This window comes from Diabrotica virgifera, chromosome 4, assembly GCF_917563875.1.
Source record: "Diabrotica virgifera virgifera chromosome 4, PGI_DIABVI_V3a".
Classification (NCBI taxonomy): domain Eukaryota; kingdom Metazoa; phylum Arthropoda; class Insecta; order Coleoptera; family Chrysomelidae; genus Diabrotica; species Diabrotica virgifera.
Genome location: NC_065446.1, coordinates 262,282,360 through 262,302,913, shown reverse-complemented (window position 1 = coordinate 262,302,913; position 20,554 = coordinate 262,282,360). Strand labels below are relative to the sequence as shown.

Here is a 20,554-nt window from a genome sequence, read left to right as displayed (position 1 = left end):
AACGACGCGAAGCGGGAGTTCGGCAAGCAGTCGAGTGCGGAAAAGAGACTTTTTGCAAGAGTTAGGAACAATATTTTTTCTAAGAGTCTTTAAAAAATTACCAAATCTTAATCAATTAATTTAATTAATATGAAAATACATACACAAATTAATTCTTTGACAAGGTTGTCAAAACCAAACTTTCAATATAATTAGTTAGCATGACGACGATCTTGGTTTCCATGACGATGATTCAAAACGACTGTTATTGTCTACCGATTTGACTTTCGAATATTATGTCAAAATAATTTTTTCTACGAGCGTGCAAAAATGTCTACTTTCGCGCGCGCATTTTAGTTTAGAAAGTTTTACTTTTCCGCACTTGTGTTACTTTTCCACACGCGGTTTTTACTTTTCCGCACGCGGTTTTTACTTTTCCGCACGCGTGTTAATTTAGATATGTTAATATGGCCTTAAAGTAATTAAAATACATGCAATAAACTAATATTTAGATATTATTTACTAATTTATTTCAAATATATCTTATTGTGTTCCTGTTTTAATGAAATTAACGCGACAAGTCGATGAAATAAAATTATTTTGACATAATATTCGAAAGTCAAATCGGTAGACAATAACAGTCGTTTTGAATCATCGTCATGGAAACCAAGATCGTCGTCATGCTAACTAATTATATTGAAAGTTTGGTTTTGACAACCTTGTCAAAGAATTAATTTGTGTATGTATTTTCATATTAATTAAATTAATTGATTAAGATTTGGTAATTTTTTAAAGACTCTTAGAAAAAAGATTGTTCCTAACTCTTGCAGAAAGTCTCTTTTCCGCACTCGACTGCTTGCAGAAAGTCCGCACTCGACTGCACTCCCGCTTCGCGTCGTTCGGCAAACTGCAGTCGCGTGCGGAAAAGAATGACTTTCTGCACTTGTTAGGAAAATAACTATTATTTCATCGAATTGTCGCGTTAATTTCATTAAAACAGGAACACAATAAGATATATTTGAAATAAATTAGTAAATAATATCTAAATATTAGTTTATTGCATGTATTATAATTACTTTAAGGCCATATTAACATATCTAAATTAACACGTGTGCGGAAAAGTAAAAAACGCGTGCGGAAAAGTAACACGCGTGAGGAAAAGTAACACGCGTGCGGAAATGTGAAACTTTCTAAACTAAAATGCGTGCGCGAAAGTAGACATTTTTGCACGCTCTTAGAAAAAAATAATTTTTCTACGGGTAACGGTTAAAAAGTTATTCAAATTATTTATAAGTAAGCAAAAAATCGATGTGTTTTTGCAAAATAATTTTACACTGTTTAAAATTACTTTTTGTTATTTTTTTTTTAATTAAGTCAATAGTATAAATGTTCTTCTTCCATAAACTGTCAGAAGTCTTACTGTAACCTCATAATTTTCTGATTTATAGTGTTGCAAAAAAAATTAATTTGGGATAAACAAATTAAATAATTTTTAAACTATTTGACCAATTGCTTTGAAATTTAAAATATAATTTAAGCACCAGAAGTCTCAGCAATTCGTGTAATAAGAAGGTTCAAGTTAATTTTTACATAAGTTATGAATATTTATAAAAACTCAAAATTTATTATTTATTTTGCAATTTTCTAAGCAACCAATAAGGATAGACATATTCAGCGAACGCCATATTGAAATTTTTTAGACGATTTATGAGTTTCTTATTCTAAAATTTGTTTTAATTGCTAAACTTTTTGGTTATAGACGAAAAAAGTAAAAATTTACCGTTTTTTGATCTTCATTTGTTTATAACTATATCATCAAAATCGGCTGCAGGAAACATAAAGGTTATTAATATAGATGTCCATACTACTCAAAAAATTTGGTTTCGGCCTGGAGGGGGATGTGTCATGAAAAAAATCTTATTTCTCTGGACTAAAATTTCTAACATATTTTGCGCTCTTCCAATTTGAAATATTTTAGCCGTTTGCACTCTTACACGAACGTACCACATAATTAGTAACACGATGGTTGAACAAAATGAAAATGAAGGCGTAATATCTTGACGTCAGTAGATAACAGCAAAGTATTTTGAAGACCCATTTGAAAATTTTAACATAAACGTTGGTTGCTGGCCAATAAAACGTATCATTTCTAAAAAAACTCTTATGTGATAAACGACAATTTGTCCAGCCCAACGCCACACGGCGATCCTTGCCAGTCTTTGTGACGAATGCAACAATATTTTCCTGACGAATGAATAATGAATCTTCTTATTCGAATCTTCAGATCCAGTACCAGTCCAACGCCCCATCAAATGCCACATGATCATGATAATAAAGAGCGAGTAGTAAGAAAAAGAAAAGAATAACAAAAACTGGAAATCTCCAGAAAATTGGAACAATCAAAATAAACAAAATGAGGAGCAAGTATTCATCAATTAGTTGAAAGACTGATAAGTTTGTACACACTTGAATGAATAAAGGAAATAAAAAATGTAGTATGTCAGTGTGTAAATAATTTATTTCTTTAGCTGAGCGCTTTCGACATAAACGTCATCATCGGAGCTAATGGTCTAATTATAAAAAAGTACCGCTACAACATTGAGGTGTTATCATTTGCATCTTGTGAATATAAATATGAATTTTGGTTCTAAATGCTTTGTCCTCCGTACAACCCCAAACAGAAAAAACGACCACATTACACGTTACACAAACACAAAACTTTTTTCATGGCTTAGGTATCACCCATTAGTCTAAAGGTAGACTTCCGCACCAAGCGACCGAGACAGGAGACCGCGACAGGCAACAGATAGGTCGCGATTAGACGATAGTTGGTCGCTGGTCTCGGTCGCGGGCTGCAGAACTACCCTGATATAATTGCATTGAGAGCAGTCGTGGGGAGACCTCGCCTATCTGTCGCCTGTCGCGGTCTCCTGTCTCGGTCGCTTGGTGCGGAAGTCTACCTTAAGAGCTAGTGAACCCTCCGACTAACGGTCGTCCTGTAAGGCTAGAAATTTGTCTAGTGATAATTCATAGCACACCAAGGCTAAAAACCATGACCTGGCAGGCCTCAGCGGTGCACGTGTATCTACCAGGTGAATCGAAAAGTGCAAATTTAGGGGGTAAAATAAACTTTCTCCTGTAAGGTTTAAATTTAAGTATGTGTTTGAGTAAGTCATTCAGAAGAAACTTGTACAATGACAGGCGATTCTGAAGAGCATAAGACCTTGCCAGGCGAGGGGAAAGATTAGGGGTTTTTCCTAAAATTATTCTTTATTCTCTATTCGTCTCTATCGTCTGCTTTTCTGAAAAGCATCTGTGTGTTTAAACTGGTCCAGTCACAAATGTTTTTCAGCCAGGATATTTTTGTCGTCTACCAGGACTCTTCTTCCTTCATTTTACCCTTCATAATCAGCTGTATTTTAACAAAATGAGAAAAGTGCTCTGCACAAGCGATTTGAAATTGGAGCTCAGAGCTAAGTTGGCTAGGTGCTACGTCTTCTCGACTTTGTTTTATGGAATGGAAGCTTGGATCTTGAATGATGCATCAATGATGAAAAAACTAGAATCATTCGAGCTGTGGGTGTACAAAAGAATTCTGAAAATTTCGTGGACAGAACACATCACAAACACAGGTTCTGAGAAAGATGAATAAAGAAATGGAAATCTTAAATACCATCAAAACAAGAAAATTAGGATACCTCGAACATATTACACGTGGAGAGAGATACAACTTGCTCCAATTGATTATGCGGGGAAAGATTTAAGGAAAAAGAAACATAGGGAGAAGCAGAATATCGTGGCTGCGCAACCTGAGAGAATTATTCAGAGCAGCTGTCTCTAAAATCCGAATAGCTATGATGATTGCCGACCTCCGTCACGGAGATGGCACTTAAATAAGAAGAATCATCATCATTTGGCTCTACAACTCTATGTGAGCCTTGGCCGCGTTTACTATTTCCCTCCATTGTTGTCGGTCCTGAGCAGCTATTTCCCATTGCTGTACTCTTTGCTGCGACCAACTGACCTTTTGCCATCGGGCCTTTCCCAGAATGTGGCGTTCAGAAGTCTTTCGTCACTCGATCTCTTTAACACGTGGCCCGCCTATCTTATTCGGTTTACTTTAATGTAGCGTACAAAAGAAGTAGAATCAGCTGTAATAACTCATACTTGTCATTTCTAAGTATTTGCCCCAAGTATGTGGTCAAAAGTTCTTTGTCTCGTCCCATTCTATGCAACGCCATTTCGTTCGTAATATGAAGAGAAATAATAAGAGTGTAAATTATGTGATTAATTTTGTCTGTAGTCTATATCCTTATGATCTAGGAATACCTGAAAATAGATGGCCAAAATAGATAGACAAATGAACTCCGCCTCCTAGAAGAAAACGAGGTAGACCAAAATGGTCATGGAGAACTGCTTTTAAAATCATTTGATACCTTGCACACACCTGTTTGCAACAAACAATCCCAATATTTAAAATTGTAATGTCTATTAATTAAAACACCATCTTCCACAAGCTTAGCGTGCATAGATAACTACAAAAACCATTTTTACACGGCGACCTTTGCCTACAAAAGTTTAATTGTCATACAGCAATTAGAACCTCGGCACGTAAAGTTTGCAATTAAATCAGACAAAAAATGATTTGCTGCTTGTAGATCTTATTAATTATCATTAAAAGATGGGTGGGAAGAACTTTCTCAGACTTGGAAAAGGAGAATGAATGACTAGAATGTGGATGTGAGCAATTATCGTATTTATACCAAGGAAGAACTGTCGCAAACGTACATTTTTTGCACATTATTAGTTAAATAATTAAGTATGAGGTACTAATTTGAAAAAGTTTTTCTATGTGATTCTATAACAGGCCTCTTTTCTTATTAAATGCTCCTTACTTCCTTATAATATACTACTGTAATGTAGTACGCTTCAGTACATTTAATTTAATTGAGATAGTCTAAGGAACTTTACATTCTAGCTGTATTTGTACAGTCCACTGGATGTTTCAATGGGTCCCGGTGAATTCGTAACTATTTTAATCCCCCATCCTAATTACAGGCCAACTGGCAACTCTAGCTCGCAAGTAATTTTTCGATGACCCACTAACTACCAGTGAATTTGTAAGTTTAATTTTTTAAGTAATCTTGATAATCTAATACCGTTACTCCAGGTATGTACCTGTATAAATTACCCTCTTTGAAGGTGGTGTAAAAGGTATTCATCATTTATGTATTGTTTCTTGGAAGAGTTACTAGAGAAAATCCAAATAAATTTTGTGAAAATGACTGAAATTCTTGTAACAGATTTCGTAATGAGTGAACGTGGGTGTAAGTTATTGGTTGTAAACAATTTTAAATTTCACTTAACACGTTGACGGACAAAACGTCTATAGACGTCTAAGTTCCATTGATGTAATGTGACACAACGTCTATAGACGTTGCATTTTTCCCTATTATACTTTGCAAAATACATATACCTAGTGTCACCATAGAGATATATATTAACATAGAGTGAGCCTACCTTCCGCGCTTCCTGACGACAAGATCTCATGGACTGGTTTGCAGTATCTCTTTCTAGCTCTAGCACATTGTATCGTGAAACTAAGATGACGTTAAGTGTGAGTATAGGTACCTACGGGAGGGGAGGACAACTGTCGCAGCTTTACTATGCGTAAGAGTGAAACAGCACTAATCCAAATAAAAAAGATGGTGTCGTCACTTCGCTCTGAATGACACTCTCTCTATGCTAATATATAACTCTATGAGTGTCACAACACTTACTTATACATTTGACGCACTGTCCGTCAAAATTAAAGAAAGTGCTAAAAAGTGGAAAACATTTATTGTACTGTTCTGCATCTGGTTGCAAGGCAACCTGTTATACCGACGCAACGGTAAGTTTTTTGAAGTTATACTTCGTTACGGGCGTAATGACGGTGAAATTTTATATGGGAAAACCTAGCGACCGGGCGCATGCGCATTATAACTTTGTTCTGATTGGATGTTCAAATGACATGACAAAAATTATCCAATATGGCAGCTGTGGCACAGCTGTGGGACTGTGTTTGGTTATAATGTATGCTTGTTGCGTTTTAAAATTTGTAGGAAGAGAAACAACAAACAAAAAGTTAGTTAATGGTTATACTGCCTTTTTAAATAGTTTTCATATTATATTTTTGGACTTATTTACATAGAAGAGATGATTGGTGCATGCCAATGTGAAAGCTCATCAAACTGTGCCTAGTATGAGTGCCGCAGATCTCGCTTATTCAAAGCTAAAGAATCTTTCACTGGTAAGTGTTTTATAAATAGTTGATCAAATTTTGTTATGATATTTGAACATAGCCACTTTGCACGACGCAAGTGATTGCGAAATTTATTAGTCGTTATACGGGCTCCGATACCTACCTTGAACCTACCAAAATATATAAGTAGTATGTAATACTTTTTTTTACATAATTTGATTACCATCAAAATTTCTATCAATATTCACCTAATATATTGTCTTCTTACCCTATGTTTTGTTGTATTTTTTCAATTCTAAATCATTTTAATTCAAAATCAAAATAATTTTATTTACATAAGTTAAAAATGTCAAAAGGTTAATCTGTTTAGTTAGACGATCTTCGCACATAATGACAAGCTGTCTCTGTGGCGCAGTTTTAATGCGAGTGAATCCCAATACAACGCAAATACCAGCCGCGTGGTAAGTTGGTTCGAATCCCAATAGAAACTTTTATTTTTTTATTTTTTTTATACATTTTATGATTGTAAGTATATTTATTATATAATTTTATTTTCAGAAAATACGTATTTAGTTAAAAATTTTTCCGACAATTAATGTTCAGAAATCATTTGTGGCATTTTTAATGTGTTTGTGTGTGTTTTATTTTTTTATTATTTTAATTTTTGGCACTGTTTTAATAAAAATGTTTGAGAAGTATTAAGTATAAATTAATTTAATATTTAAATAAAATATAAATAAAAAGTATATTAATTTCGTTTATAATCATATAATCATATAATAGAAGTATAACTTCTTACGTGCGTACAAAGTACACACACATTCTTTTTTTAAATATTTTGAGTAGTAACATACACTTATGTTGGTTATCAACAACTTGATGTCAACAATGCACATTTTGGCTATCTTTTTGTCTACCAGTAAGATAAAAAGCATTTAAATTTAAAACAAAATTTAAGGTAACCGCATTATAGTGCATTTAAAACAATTTAAACAAGGTTTTATAAATCTTGCTATACTTAATTGTTGCTTCTAAAACTATATTAAGTCAGTTAAACGTTAATAACTTATGTAAAAATAAAACTTCTCAATATTACATGAAGTAGCCTAAAGAAATGAGTAAAAATACACGGTTTTATGACACAGAGTGTAACTACTATATTTATTATGTAACAATTGTTTTAATTTCTATATGGATAGAATAATAAAATTTATGTAAATCTGACTAATTTTTTCTAAATTTATTTATTTATTGACAATTTAAATGAAAAATAGCCGATTTTAACAATTTTCGTCTATAAGTTACAACATTTTACCAAAAAAAACTGAAAAAAGAACCGATTAGTTTATTGAAATAGCTTTTAAATGAGTTGAAGTTAAATAGAATTGGAGCTTTGTTATCAATAAACATTACTGAAATGTATACATTTGCGATAGGCCCCGTGTTGGCTTAATCCGTTACTGTTCAAATTTATTTCTTACGTTTTAACCTAACTACCTAAGGTATTAGATTTAATCCATGGTTTCCAATTTACCTGTAGAAGGTTTCGAGTTGGCAGGTTCAGGTAGTAGAAAAGTTACGAATTGGCCGGTGTACATTTTAATTTGAAAATGTTTGCCATTAAAAGTTGCGAGTTGGCACGTGCCCGTTTCAATAATTAATTATAACTGCACTAGCCCGATTTTTTTAATTAGAGGAACAATGCCCCTAATCTTATGATTAACTCGCATTTTATATTTAATCTAATACTTTACTATAGAATGTAATAATTATTGTTGCATACTCCACTGTTGCATCTAGGTTCACTGTCCGAACTTAAATTGACATTTACACATGTATCATTATCATATGTTCAAAAGGTTTGGTGCGTTTGGGCCTGAGAGTTAGGTCTCGATTATCTATCAGTTCTAACACTTCACTGTTACGACGGTTATATAGTCGGTATTCGTGAGCTTTGTTGACAATCTTTATTATTTCTTCTTTATAATAATTGTTACTATACAAAGTTCCCAATGTAGGTTTTTGTTGCGGGTATACCACGGAGCATTGACTATGTTCTTTAGTATTCGATTTTGATCGATACTGGTTTGATTTCTTGTATTTCAGTTTTAGTTTTTCAGTTTTCTTTTTCATAAAATATGTCCCTGCCACTTTATTCGCTATCCAAATGTGGTGCTAGGTATTCAAATGTTCTCTTGAAGGGGATTTAGTTCAAGGAACGGTAGTCAGTCTGACTGGGTGATTATTTATTTTTTTGCAAATGAAATCGATATGAGCAGATTTTCCTACATTAATTTTTGTGCGCCGTTTATTATTTCAAGTGCTTATTTTGTTCACTGCATTTTAGAGGTTTCTAGTTGTTTTTTCCAATATTTCACCGACTGTAATAGTGCAGCGTCGTCTGCAAATGTGCCCAGTTTAATCATTAAACGTAGATGCCACAAGTAGATATGTATATAATAAATGCAGTAAGGGTCCCAGAACACTGTCCTGTAGGACTACTGCTTTGATTGGTCGTCTGAATATTCGCCTTCCTGTTTAACTCTGGAGGTTCTGTCTTCCAAATATGACTGTATTAGTTGGACATAGTGGATGACAGATACAGTGTGTCCACGGATGGGGTGCCCAAGAGGAAAATCTTTTTTATTTTCAATTTTAGCGAAAAATGTCATTCTTGATAAAAAGTTTTGCTTGTTCTAAAACCCCATAAAATGAAATAAAATTCAAGTTTTTCAAATCCTGCTTAATTTTATAGCCAATTTTATGTAAATCCCTATAAATTTTTGCACTAAGTTCGAAATTATAACAATAATAACTTGGGAGAACAACCCTTTCGCTTCTCTAGATTATAAAGCCAGACTTTGTGGTTCTCCTTGAATCATCAAATTATTTATTAATTAAATAATTATTAATCCAATAATTTTAATAATGAAATTTATCACAAGATAAATTCTTTATTAAACGCTTAACATGGTCGAAAAAAATTACAATTCGCAAATTATTTATCGGAGTTGACAGTTACTAAGCTACATTGTGGCTTGGCAACACAAGATTATTGTTACGATTTCGGACTTGCAAAAATTTATAAGGATTTACATAAAATTGGCTACAAAATTAAGCAGGATTTGAAAAACTTGAATTTTATTTCATTTTATGGCATTTTAGAACAAGCAAAACTTTTTATCAAGAATGACATTTTTCGCTAAAATTGAAAATAAAAAAGTTTTTCCTCTTGGGCACCCCAATTGTGGATATACTGTATCATTTGAGTTTTATTCTCTGTGCTATATTCACAAAATTGAATTTTCCCAGAATTTTTTTGAGAACGATTTCTGGAGTGGAAGTCGGAACGTCTATTATTGGTTAATAATAGTTATTTGTGAAACAGTTCGTGAAGTATGCTTTTTGCGAACGCACGCGATGTTTAGAGCACGAGCGACCACGGAGCGAGTGCTATACATCGCGTAAGTTCGCAAAAAGTACTTCACGCACAGTTTCATACAATATTTTATCTGCGATAAACAAATAAAAAAAACTGTAACTCTTCGTCACTGGAATTTATTTCTATTCTACAATTTTTAGAACTTTGACATTTAAAAATTCTAACCTCTTTCAAACCACAAAACTGTCAAAACTCTTGTCGTAATTTATTGCTCATTATGTCATCACCATGGCAACGCGAAAGTTAAGGATATTCTATTATATGAAAGTGTGTCAAAAACAGTGCGAAAAAGTAAGTCCCATTTAAAATACATTGTTACTTCACGCACACTTATTTAAACACTTCACGCACTGCTATCTATAGTGACAGTTTTCACAAACTAATAAAAACTTATACATAATATGACATACAGTCGGAAAAATGAAAGAATACCCATGAACGAACATATAAAACACGCTGTATTTTCCTGTCACCGTGTCACAAAGAAAATTGTCCAGTGCAAGTACATGTAACAATAATTATTACATGTACTTGCGCTGGCCAATTTTTTGTGTGACACTGTGACAGGAAAATACAGCGTGTTTTATATGTTCGTTCATGGGTATTCTTTCATTTTTCCGACTGTAGAGTAGATAAACGTAATTTTCATTACACCAATAATTGTGGCTCAATTCTCAATTCTATAATATAAATATACGTTATACCTATATGTTATTCCGACGGATCACAAACAAGTGATTTATTTAAGAAAGCGTCTTAATAGTCTTCATTACTCAAAAATAAAGAATTTATGTACATACTTGTATATTTCAAAGTTAGTACCTTTGGGAAGATCTTTAAAAAATTCAAATATTCTATATTCTTTCATTCATTGCTACATGTTTACATTTTGAAATCATTTTATTTATTGTAGTATGTTCATCAGATCATTAATCTGTTGGATTTATATTTATTAGTAGGTAGTTTAGTCTTTGTATACAGCTCCATCCTCTGATCTATATCTACATATCGACAATATTAATTTTTTTTTATATTATTGTTGGTACGTAGGTACAACTTGAACCAAAGAATAGTTGAGTATTTTTCATAAATATGTTCAATTTGTTTGTGCTCAAGAAAAAGCAAATTAATGTCAATTTTATTTTTATTCAATTTTCGTCTTTAAACATATTCATCGCATTTACCTATTCCTTATATTATGTAATTTATTCATAGATAGTAGGTGAAGATAAAAAAAACCTAATGATAGTACCTAAAAGCTGTAAGATACTGATGCTATATTCATAGCTAGAAAAATTTGTCAAACATTGAAATATAAAAAACCTGTTTACTTTGTAGATCTCATTAAACCCTTTTACTTAGTTAGATAATAATATGTGTTACAATTAAAAAACAGTGTAACAGAATGATAAAGATAATTAAAGACATTAAAACTAATAAAAAAACAAATGCAACAAAAATTAACATGGGGGCTTTTAAATGAAACGGATCATAATATGCAGAGATAGTTAAACGACTAAAGGGGTTCTAAAAGCTCTAGCGTAGTGTCTCTCCTTCTTGTCGTGTCCTTATTACTTTGGATCTTGACTTGCCGGACCATCTGGTTGGTGACCATCCTTTTGGTCTTCTCCCAGGAAAGTTTCCAGAAACAATTAATCTCTTTAAATTATTATCAACATCAGAAGACCGTGTGACCAAAGAACTGTAGTATTCGCTGCAGACATGTTGTAGGCAGTCTATTTTTTTATTATTGAACAGAAGTCGAGTACGGCTTTCCTGACTGAGTTTGAGGTTAACAGTAGAAAGTTTTTAAATAGTCACCCTATATGTTAACTATATATTTGATATTGAACAAAATATATGGACAACATGTACCTATTACCTTAGTTTATAATATTTTTATTTTCCCTGATTCAAGGTTTCACTATTGGAGTTGCTTCAATAGATCCAGAGATCGAGTGCCAGATTGGTTGACTACTTCTACTAGACATCGGTTTATGAAATTTTTTAATAGTAATTTTAGTTTAATTTCTTTTTCAACTAATTTTAATATTTTTCTTGTTATTGAAGTTTTAGCAATATAAATTCAGTAGTATTGTGGTAAAGATGTCTGATATTGAACGAAATATGTAAAAATTTTATTTGTGACAGTCTCGGCTACATTTTTTCTCAGTATTTTTTGTTTTTTGATTCTGATACCTTATCTATTTTCCTTGATTCGATGTTTGATTGTGGTTGTTTCTTCAATAATTAGCAAAAACCACCTGCTACATTTTTATTCTAACAAATTCTGAATATTATTTTTATCAAAATCAATGCTACACAATTAAAAGAAAGAAAGAAACCTACTCCTGAATACCTGAACATTTTAAAGACATAAGAAGAAGTTAAGTAGGCTAAAAGGTACATAAAGTAAAAACAAAATACACGATTTTTTGTAGAAAAAAATCCAATTGATCTACAAAGTAATCTACAAACGAAATATAATAAATTCAATGGTGTGAGCCAATATATCAAAGAAAAACAGATAAGTCTGAGTGAACCACGTAATAGAAATATGGATGAAATAATCCTGATCAAGGATATCAAAATTCATCTTAAATATCCAAGTCAACCTACCTATATAAAGTTAAAGAAAACAACACAAAATATTTTGTTTCGAAACAACGGGATATTTGGCTACAAAATATAGAGTAAGAAAATAAGTTCAGTATCAATATCAATTGACAATTTTCTTAAAGAGAATAATTGGTAACAATTATTGAGGCCGTGAGAGTGGCCTAACTGATTTTAACATTACTTTACATAATCAAAGAAAATCATCAGAAGCTAATAATGTCCGATTGTTTTAATAGTTTTATGTTGACCAAGAATCATTATTGGTTAACATACAATTACTAAAACAATCTGACATTGATAGTTTTTGATCATTTTCTTTGGTTATGTAAAGTAATGTTAGTTAATGTAGTAAATCAGTTAGGTCACTCTGGCTCTCTATTATGAAACTAAGAGTATAGCGTATAGCATAATCCGAGGCCCTAAGTAAATCATGAAGATTAGGTATTTGTTTTATTCCTGTTTTGTATTCCGTTTGAAAATTATTGATAAGCAGAGTTATAATGGCATAGCTCATTTTCATTGTACCTATATGTCTTATGGTGTTATTCCAAAGTTGTCATAGTCAGAGTGTAGGTAAGTAGATACACTATTTTTACAAAAATTTTGAACAAAACTGAGACAAGAAGGTATCGATATTATTTCTAATTTTTTGCTTTGAAAAAACCTGTATAAGAAAGAGTGACATAAAAACGGAGCTAGATAGCATATATTTTCAAAACAAGTGTTGTTATAAAGAACACTATTAAAACAATTACTAAAAAAGCCTGACAAACAACTTGTTGGTAGCCACTTTCCGACGATTAAAATCTTGGTTAAATACATTTGAATCCAAAAGGTTTATAAAAAAGGTGAAAAATATATTTGACTTACCTTGTGGAGAGTTTGACCTGAATCCGTTGGGTCCTATCCACTGAAAGGGCCACTGGGGATGGTTGGGTAACATTCTAGGTAATGAAGGGTGCAAAGGTTGTGGAATAAGCACTGTATGCGACGAGTTAGGGCTCAAACTTTCCCTCCCATCGGTATCGTCGTCATCTACAGTAATATTCTCATCGTCGTCTTCATCTAATCTATCACTAGAAGTTTCCAGCCTGCTATCGTCTATATCATCCTCGTATTTGTCTTCTAAATGGTGGCTGTCGTGAATAGGGGCCTTATTCGATAACAAAGACTCTACACTAAAGGATATCTTATGTTTGATGTCCGTTTTGGGATCCTCCATCTTAAACTTATCACTATCACAGAGTTTTTAAAACACCGATTGGGGATGAACACTGTTTTTGACACTTTTTTCAGATGCTGCTAGCACTGCGTTCAGAACTACACTGTCCTGGCTCGAGTCCCGAGGAGTGGGACCATGCCATCGAGGAGGCGTGGTCTGTCACGAGAGAGGCCCCGCCTTCTCTTTATTGCCTAAATCAGGAGGTACAATTGATGACCCTCACTAAATTTGTGCTGCTGAATGATGCTAGCGTGATTTAGCCTTATTATATCATTTGTCCTTATGTGTCTAGTATTAATTCAATTTGATTAGACGGGCTATTATTAATATGTATGGTTGCGGATTGATTTGGTTTTGCTACGATTGATAGGGTTGTTCGATGGGGTTAATTTTAGATATACTGACTTATACCGATTCACTGTACATTTACAATTATTCATATTCGAATTTCGAAACTGGCACTAAATATTCCCTTAACTCTATACTATATACTAAAGGCAGGTGAATAAAAACTATCTACCATAAACGTACAAAACTCGAAGAAGAATAACTAAGAAAAGGATTAAGAATAAGTACCAAGTTATATAATTTTATACAGAATGACAAAAAAAGTAGAAATGTCTTGAAATTGGTGCAAGCAACTGTAACCCTCATTTTTCTTTATATGTTCTATCCATTACTGAAGGAAATCATTATGACACAATAAGCACTCACTCAGTGGCAGATCTACGGGGAGGGAAAATAGGGAAATTCCCCCACCCCTAATAGGGTCCAAAATTAAAGAAAAAAATTGTTGAAATATGAAAATATATTAGCTGACATAAAACTTAAATCACGAACAGACAAATTTAATCCATACGCTAGTTAGAAACCTTAAGGGAATGTTCCGTGGTGTGTGTGGATGCGCGTAATAACCTTATTGTCCACGGAAACAAATAAAAAGTAATAAATTAAACGTAAAACAACTGTCAATCAATAATGTATTTATTTCGGTAAAAAGGGAGCGTTCAAGTATTAAATAACGCGATTTTTGAAGATTTTTGACCCCCCTCCCCCAACCTGCGTTACGTAATACTTGAACGGTCCCAAAGGCGTGCTTTGTTTATATCTCGTAAGGGCTTGTTATTATTTTGCCAAGCGCGGGGGGGGGTTATGACCGACCGGACTGCAAGCTGTGACTGAACTAAACTACAAACATTAATTTGTCATTGTGTGGTTTTACCATATGGCCAGACAGGCGATAATTTACTGGAGATCTGAAAAGCTGAAAAGTAATTTTACCTGAATAGGGATATATTTCGTTTCTTAAAACTGAACAGGCCTTTTATGCATATGGTTTGGTATGTTATCAGCGGAAAAAATGTGAATTTTAAATGGGGCGTATTATTTCGTTTTGAGAGAAAAGTTATTAAAAATTAAAAATTAAAATTAGGAAAATAGTAATTGAAGCGTGTCGCCACAGGAACTTAATGCATAAGTTATTGTTGTTCTGAAGCTATTTCCTTGTGGCATTTTTATGATTAACTATTTAGTGGGAAATAAGCCACGATTAAATCGAAAAAATAATTTTATTAACGTTTCGAAGCCCAAATCGGGTTTCGTTGTCAAAATACAAAATAAATACTACTAAAATAAACAAAAATGTTGTTGCTAAGTAAAAAAATTCTTCTAATAATTTATTTAATCTGACTCATTTATATTGGCAATTCAGACGTATATTATACATTTTAAAGTAGAAGACTTTAAAATGATATCGCCGATATTTATGAGTTGCGTTCCTGGGACGACTTTACTAAAAGATAGTTCATTCGATTACATGAAATCAATTCCAACTCAAGAATATCCGTCACAAAAAAATCATAGCATGTGATCTGTCTTTAAAAAGACAACCAAAGGCAACGATGACAGTAAAATTCTCGCGTTAGAGATTCCATAGTAAATCACGAGGGAAAACCAGGAAAAAACCTCGTGATACTGATACTATCACGACATCGTACCTAAGTATTTGGTCTTACATTTAATTTACTTTCAAAAAACTAATACCAAATTCTGACTTTAATATGTTTAAATATAAATAATATTAATAATACATAGATATACAATAAGTAATACTAAAATATGAAATTTGTACTAACTCGATATGTTATTGACTCACTAATCGTGGTATTTTCTTTCTATTGACTTCCTCTTTCAGTATGGGTAACCACATCCTACTGCATTCTACCGAGGAATTTGCGACACAATTGGTTTCATTTAGTATAATTAGAGCCGCTTCTTTGATTTTTCTTTTTTTACTATCTGATTCTTTCAGAACTATACTTGAATCTCTCCACTGAGCTTTATGTTCATTATCCCATGCGTGTTGACATATTCGAGATCTATCAAATTCTCTATTTTTAATATAAGACTGATGTTCATTTATTCTAACGTTTAATGGTCTTGATGTTTCACCTAAATAAAATTGTTCGCATTCACAAGGTATTTTATCAATGCAATTCTTTTTTCTTTCTTGTTCATTGTTAGGTTTAGTTTTAGATAGAATAGATTTCAACAACATTCAAAACAACAAACACATTGAGTTATTCAATCAACCATTTTTATGAAATAATAGGTATCTAGGTAAATAAATACTTATCAAGGTTTGTACCTACCTCTAAAAATATGAAAGCCTTCAAAGTCCGCTCACTGGGTGACTCAGGAACTAAAGAACTAATCATATCTAAAAAAAGTTGCCCATTTAGGTACTTTATAGAATGTAAAGAACTATTTATTTATTTATTTATCAAGCTTGACAGGTCTTAAAGGCACTAGATCTGAAAAGTTTAATTTTCCATTACAATTAGGTATTATTTATGGTTTGTTTAGCAGTAAATGGTTGACTTCAATTAGTGCGGTCGTAAATATTATTAAATTTATCTGACCTGGCCCATTGTTAAGACCCACCCGGAGCGATAAGCAACCGAGGTAGACAGAGTTGGTCTTTTGACAATTAACACTGACTAGACGGTATTCCTATAATAAAGCAAGGAATCCACAAAATTTACGATAATTACGACAATAAATACAAAAAAAGAGGATGTAAAATATTTTGCTTTGCCTTATATACCCGAAATTAATGTTTTCAAATGAGTTTTAAAATAAATTAAATCTATTTTAATTGCTAAGATTATAGAAAAACAAACATTCAAACATATTTAAATTTTACCTGAAACCGGGCCTTTTATACTATTGAAGTACCAGTACAAGTATTGACCATTGAAGTCAACCATTTACTGCTAAACGTACAACGTACCATACCTTTATTTATATAACATACATTTCATTGTTCTTATAGTCTTTCCATAAACTTCTTAACCACTTCCTTCCATTGATTTCTGTCATTCTCAATAATACTTTTTTGTAAGTCTTCATATACCTACGCTGTCTTCCATTGTTTTCTTGGCCTACCTTTTTTTTCATTTTTGTATTGACTTTCATGATAGTGCCATTTTCGACATTTTTTCCATTCTCTATTCTTTCCCATTACTGCCATTATTTGTGATTCCTTATATAGTTCTTCAAGTTATTGCTCTTTATATTGCTTTTATTGCTATAGGTATATCTTCAAGTCTAAATTGCTCTTTATATTTTCCTCTCCTAATAAGGTCTATTTCTGATTTTTTACGCACCCATTTTTCGCATGCATAGGTATTTAGCTATAGGTCTGATAACTGTTTTGTAGATTCAAATTTTTTTTTTCGATACATATTAATTTGGATTTCATTTTTCACTCTCCTTTTGCTATTCATATCTGTATCTCCCCTTCCTCATGTCCCTTTTCATCTAATTTTACACCCAGGTAAGTCAATTCTGAAACTCTTTTGAACATGTATCTACTATTTTTTATTTTTGAAATAACCAAGTTAACATCACTAAAGTATACCTACTAAAAACTAAGGGGTTGAAGACTAAAACACGAAATATTTTTCTGTGGTGTACCTACATATAAAATAGTCATCCAAAAATAGCAATCAAAAAGAAACTTACATGTTATATGAAATCAAAAATTCAGTCAATAGTATCATAACGGTATCATCTTCTTCGCTGAAATATGGGTCATCAGAAGTCTAAGGAAATCACTGTTGGTTCACTTACCTGGGACCTAGAAAAAAAAATAAAAGTTTTATAAACATCAATTTTTTTTATAGACTCGCAATCAGTCAGTTACATACCAAAAAATTACATAAAAGTAATAATCGGTGACATGAATGATAATATTGGAAAAGAAACCGAATATATGCGAACAATAATAGGCAAGCATAGTCGCAATGATACAACTGATGAAAATGGAAGCCTATTAATCGACTTGATTCTGGAATCTTCTTCTTTAAGTACCGTGCCCAAATTTTTAGGCGTGGGTAGCGTGCGGCATGTAACAATTGATCTGCTGATAAGCCAGTCCATTGACGAAGGTTTCGGAGCCATGAATATTTCTTTCGACCAATTCCTCTTTTTTCGTCGATCTTTCCATTGAGTATTAACTGCAGCATCCTGTATCTGCTACCTCTCATTATATGCCCCAGATATTCAAGTTTTCTCTTTTTAATCATCTTCATTAAGTCACCTTCGCCTTGACCTACTCTGTTTAAGACTTCTCTGTTTGAAATGCGTTGAACCTAAGATATTCTGAGCATTCTACGATACGACCACATCTCAAAGGCTTCTAATTTGTTCATCATGTTAACCTTCATAATCCAGGTTTCACATCCTTATAGTAATACAGGATACACATAACATTTTAGGAACTTGATTCTTAGTTGTAAATTCAGCTGAGAGTTGCTCAGAATAGATCTAAGTTTCATAAATGCTCCTCTTGCAATTTCTATACGAGTTTTAATTTCTTCATCCGGATTTAGTGTCTCGTTTATCCAACATCCTAGGTATTTAAAATGGTTAACTTTTGTTATTGATTCATTCATCACTGACAATTAGTTGCATAGGGCCGACGTCTTGTTTACTAACCACAAGTAACTTTGTCTTTGTTGCATTTATGTTAAGTCCGTTATTGGAGCATTTTCTAGTGACTCGATCAATAAGGAATTGAAGATCTTCGATATTTTCAGCCATGATCGCGGTGTCGTCTGCATATCTGATGTTGTTAATAGTTTCTCCCCCGATTCGAACTCCACATTGTCAATCCAAGGCTTCATTAAAAATTATTTCTGAGTATACGTCAAACAAAGTTGGGGATAACACACAACCCTGTCTGACACCTCTTTGAATGCAAATTTTGTCTGTTTCTTTGCCGTCTACCAGAATAGAAGCTTCTTGATTCCAATATAGATGTTGTAAAAGTCTCAGATCTTTATCATCTATTCCAATCATTTCTAGATATTCAAATGATTCTGGAATAGAGGGAAGAAACAATATCTACAAGAAGAATGGGAAGAATGATTAACATGAAAAACGTCTAAAAGAAGAATAGGAAATAAAAAACATTAAAAAAAGAAAAGTTTGATGAAGAATATAGACAAGCAATAGACAAAACAAATGAACTAACTACACGCTATACGTGTCGTACACTCAAAGAGAAAGGAACAAAAAATTTAAGGAAGAACGAAGCAAGTTAGAGAAAATACGCAGAAGAAAGAAAAGGAGAAAAGAAAACGACCAACTACTAAAAATAGAGGAACATTTCAATCAGGGTGACACTGGATGAGTAGGTGCCTATATTTTTTGAAAAAACTCGGAGAGGGATATAAACTATTCTTTTTAGAAATAGTGAAGGACAAATTTTCAGTAATGATACAGCAATAAAAGGAGACTAAAAAACTATTTCGAGGGTCTGCTAACAGAGCAAATACAAACAAACACAGCCCATGCAGTACCTATAGGGGAGTGCATTTAGATTTTCACTTCGGAAAAAATCAAACAAGATAAAACTTTTTGTAATTTCATTAAGAAATGTTTAATAAACAACATATCAAAAAGTTCTACTCGAGAAGTGGGTGCTTTATTTTTTATTAAACAAATGAACAGCGAAGTTAGATGTTTTTTTAAATAACTTCGAAAATATAATTTTTAGAAAAAAACTGACTTGACCATTGAAAAATTCAGAAAATTTTACAAAGAAAACCTTATATAAAGATTTTTCTAAAATTAAATCTCTGGCTTCTGTAATTTTTTATTTATAACGCTAAAGTCACCCTTCTCACACACATTGGCGCACTGTAAACTAGCGTTGGAAGAAGTGCACGGTTGAGTTTTTTAAATGTAATTCTTTAACTAATAGATCAAAAGAAATTTTACAAATTGGACATGAAAGAAGATGAAATAAGCTATCTTATGGTTGTAATAAAAAGAAATAAAATGTATGGACATAAGTAAGGTGTGGGCGGAAAATGAGCCTTACATGAATTTTGTTTAAAATGATTTAAAAATGTGTAACTAATACAATTTTACTTATAAAACTCTCAAATTTGCACAACTTACCTCTCAATCAACTTACTAAACGATGTTTCATTAAAAAAAAATCTCAAAAATTTAATTCAAATAATATGCTGTCTCAAAAAATGTAATTTTTGAAAACTTAGTAGTTCTACAGAATTCCCACCATTTTAAGACGGTATTACTCAAGTTTGAATAAATCTAATACAATTTTTTTGCTATTTTTTAAAGCTTGGGATGTAATTTTTAAAAAACACTGAATTATTTTAGTTTAAAAATGAAATAAAGAATTTCTTTTTGAGAAAACTAAGAAAGATAACAAAAATGTAATACAAAAACCGAAAATTACCAGCTGAAAAAATGTATATACTGAGTGATCAAAACTTTTTTCTGTAAAACTTACCTAAAATACATTTATTAATAAGCTTCAACAATAATAAATGTTCAATAAAAAAATTTTTTTTAGCTCTTATACAGTATGTCTGCGAAACTTGGAACGTATTGATAACTTTTTTAATATCAGTTTTACGAAAAAAAGTTGTTCTTTATAAAATACTCTGCATCATATATAACATAAGATGCAACCGTCAAATATCCAATTTTGTTAATTTTGTACGAGGTA

At 32.3% G+C, this 20,554-nt stretch overlaps 1 protein-coding gene across 1 annotated transcript in view; it reads right to left on the bottom strand.

Annotated features, from left to right (window-relative positions):
- LOC114325580 (homeobox protein MSX-2-like) overlaps positions 1–13,623 on the bottom strand; it is a 36,000-nt gene extending 22,377 nt beyond the window's left edge. The window contains exon 1 of the mRNA XM_028273682.2: positions 13,155–13,623. Coding sequence (XP_028129483.1) covers positions 13,155–13,506 — 352 coding nt within the window. The 5' untranslated portion in view covers positions 13,507–13,623. The remainder of the gene's footprint in view (positions 1–13,154) is intronic.
- Positions 13,624–20,554: the final 6,931 nt, after the last annotated feature.